Genomic DNA, 3032 nt, shown 5'->3' on the forward strand with positions numbered 1-3032 from the left:
GAACAGTGGGATCGCATCAGTTGACAAGGTTTCTTTAGTCGAATTAAATGTAAAGAATTATAAGGTATATTTTGTTCTATTTCCTTAAAATAAAAATTGTTATATACATGATTTACATAAATATAATGCTTCTAATTAAATAGGAAGTGGCAAATTGGAGTAAAGAAAATAAAGTAAATTTAGTAGTCGTTGGCCCGGAAGAATATTTGGCAAATGGATTGGCAGATGAACTGAAAAATGTGGAAATCAATTGCTTCGGTCCAGAAAAAGCTGCATCCAGGATTGAAGCGGATAAACATTGGGCAAAAGAATTTATGGACAGACATCAGATTCCTACTGCTAGATGGAAGGGATTTGTAAATGCAGAAGAAGCAAAGAAATTTGTTATGAAGTAAATATAAAATCTTATTTATAAGTAGATTATGAAGTGAGATATTACATATACAATAATTTATTATAGTGCACCATTTCCAGCACTTGTGATAAAAGCTTCTGGTTTGGCAGCTGGAAAAGGTGTTATAGTGGCGAAAAATAAACAAGAAGCATGCAAGGCTATTGATGAAATTTTAACAGAGAAAAAATTTGGATCTGCTGGAGAATCAGTAGTTGTTGAAGAATTATTGGAAGGAGAAGAAGTTTCTGTGCTTACATTCACAGATGGTATGACGAATAAAAACTGCTCAATTTTCTCCTAAATTTTTAGTAAATAATTCTTCTGATACTAGGTAAAACAATTGTACCAATGACACCTGCACAAGATCATAAAAGAATATACAATGGAGACACAGGACCAAATACTGGTGGGATGGGTGCTTATTGCCCATGTCCATTATTGAGTGAAACAGATTATGAAGTAGTGAGATCAAAGATTCTACAGAAGACGGTCGATGGCCTTAGACAAGAGCAAATTCCATTTGTCGGTCTGTATAACAGATATAGCTATAATTTATGAATAATTTAGTAGTATACTAATCGATTGTTTTAAAATATGTAGGCGTACTGTATGCTGGTTTAATGTTAACAAAGGACGGGCTTAAAGTTCTAGAATTTAACTGTAGATTTGGAGATCCTGAAACGCAAGTAGTATTGCCACTGTTGAAATCAGACTTGTTTGATATCATGAAGGTAATTCATATCCTAGTATGAAAAAATATAATCAAAATTAATGTAGTACATATGAATATAGGCTTGTTGCGAGGGTTCTTTAGATGAATCTCTAGTCTTGTGGGAACAAAATTTATACGCTGTTGGTGTTATTTTGGCATCTCGTGGTTACCCAGCATCATCCTCAAAGGGCCAAGTTATAACAGGCGTGCAAGATATTCTGCATAAGCCAAATCACTTTGTTTTTCATAGCGGGACAAGCATTTCTCCTGACGGAAAATTGTTAACCAACGGTAAATTTTATAGGTAATTAATTATATATAAATCTAACATCATTCTAACATTTCATCACTTCTTATCAGGAGGAAGAGTTTTAATTACAGTGAGTTTAGCACCCTCGTTGGCTTTAGCTGCTGCTAAAGCAACAAACGCTGCTCAAAGGATATCCTTTGAAGGAAAACAGCATAGAACAGACATAGCACACAAAGGAATAGCGAGGTAACTTATAAGAAATATTTAAAAAAAGAGAAAGAATTCAATTGATTAATATTTTTAGATCTATACTACAAAATGGTCAGTTAACATATAAGAGCAGCGGTGTAGATATAGAAGCTGGAGATTCTTTAGTATCAAATATTAAATCAATGACTTCTTCAACAAAACGTGCGGGTGTAATGGGTTCAATTGGTAGCTTTGGTGGTTTGTTTGATATAAAAGCTGCCAATTATAAAGATCCAGTTTTAGTATCCGGAACTGATGGTGTTGGAACTAAGTTAAAGGTGCATAACTACATAGATTATAAAAATTTAATATACTTATGTATGTATGACACATCAATTTATCGCTGCAGGTAGCATTCGAATGTAAGAAACATGATACAGTGGGTATAGATTTAGTAGCTATGTGCGTAAACGATGTTCTCGCGCATGGCGCGGAACCATTATTTTTCCTCGATTATTTTGCTTGTGGTAAATTAGACATTAATGTAGCCAAGGATGTTATAAGTGGAGTGAATGAAGGATGTAAAAGAGCTGGATGTTCACTAGTAAGTAAAAGCATATTTACTCGGTTTCTCATTCTATTAATAATTTGATAAGAACATAGGAAGTAAATAATTCTTTTAGATCGGAGGAGAAACAGCAGAGATGCCTGACATGTATTCCAATGGAGAATATGATTTAGCAGGTTTCGCTGTGGGTGCAGTTGAAAGAAACAATTTACTTCCACGCGTGGATGATGTAAAGGAAGGCGATATCATAATCGGTCTTCCATCAAGTGGCGTTCACAGTAATGGATTTAGTTTAGTTCGAAAAATATTAAAATTAGCAGATAAAAAATATTCGGACATTGCACCTTTTTCAGAAAATAATCGCACAATCGGTAATCTATTTTAGTATCCTATATATTATAATTTATTTCATGCTCTGTATGAAGAAAAGATATTTTTTCATTTACAACATTTTACAGGTGACGAATTGTTGGAACCAACGAAAATTTATGTAAAAGCTGTAATTTCTGCTTTACGAACGAATTTAGTAAAGGCATTTGCACACATTACTGGAGGAGGTCTTACAGAAAATATACCGAGAATTTTGCCGAAAAATATGGGAGTGGCATTGGATGCGACAACGTGGAAAATTCAGCCAATTTTTAGTTGGTTAGCGGCTACAGGCAAGGCAACAATTTAAATAATTAATCGAATTAATTCAATCCCTCTTTTCGAAGTAATCTATTTTATTCGTAGGTGAAATTAATAAAGAGGAAATGTTAAGAACGTTTAATTGTGGCATTGGCGCTATTCTTATTTGCTCGGAGAAAAATAAGAACGACGTTTTAGCTAAATTACAAACTGAGAATCCTGTGGTCATTGGACATGTGACTAGTTATATGGGTACGAATTCAATATTATTTTCATTAAATTCAGTGTA

The 3032-nt window shown here is 33.7% G+C and overlaps 1 protein-coding gene across 1 annotated transcript in view; it reads left to right on the forward strand.

Moving 5' to 3' along the window:
• The window catches only part of Gart (trifunctional purine biosynthetic protein adenosine-3 Gart), a 6199-nt gene that overhangs the window by 975 nt on the left and 2192 nt on the right, over positions 1 to 3032 (forward strand). Inside the window, exons 3-14 of the mRNA XM_018030541.2 lie at positions 7 to 64; positions 144 to 391; positions 461 to 660; positions 726 to 920; positions 995 to 1125; positions 1187 to 1397; positions 1467 to 1602; positions 1661 to 1883; positions 1955 to 2149; positions 2229 to 2484; positions 2572 to 2775; positions 2849 to 2995. Of these exons, the coding sequence (XP_017886030.1) occupies positions 7 to 64; positions 144 to 391; positions 461 to 660; positions 726 to 920; positions 995 to 1125; positions 1187 to 1397; positions 1467 to 1602; positions 1661 to 1883; positions 1955 to 2149; positions 2229 to 2484; positions 2572 to 2775; positions 2849 to 2995 (2204 nt within the window). The remainder of the gene's footprint in view (positions 1 to 6; positions 65 to 143; positions 392 to 460; positions 661 to 725; positions 921 to 994; positions 1126 to 1186; positions 1398 to 1466; positions 1603 to 1660; positions 1884 to 1954; positions 2150 to 2228; positions 2485 to 2571; positions 2776 to 2848; positions 2996 to 3032) is intronic.

Source organism: Ceratina calcarata, unplaced genomic scaffold (assembly GCF_001652005.2).
Source record: "Ceratina calcarata isolate Rehan_Ccalc_2016 unplaced genomic scaffold, ASM165200v1 scaffold53, whole genome shotgun sequence".
In the NCBI taxonomy this organism is placed as follows: Eukaryota; Metazoa; Arthropoda; class Insecta; order Hymenoptera; family Apidae; genus Ceratina; species Ceratina calcarata.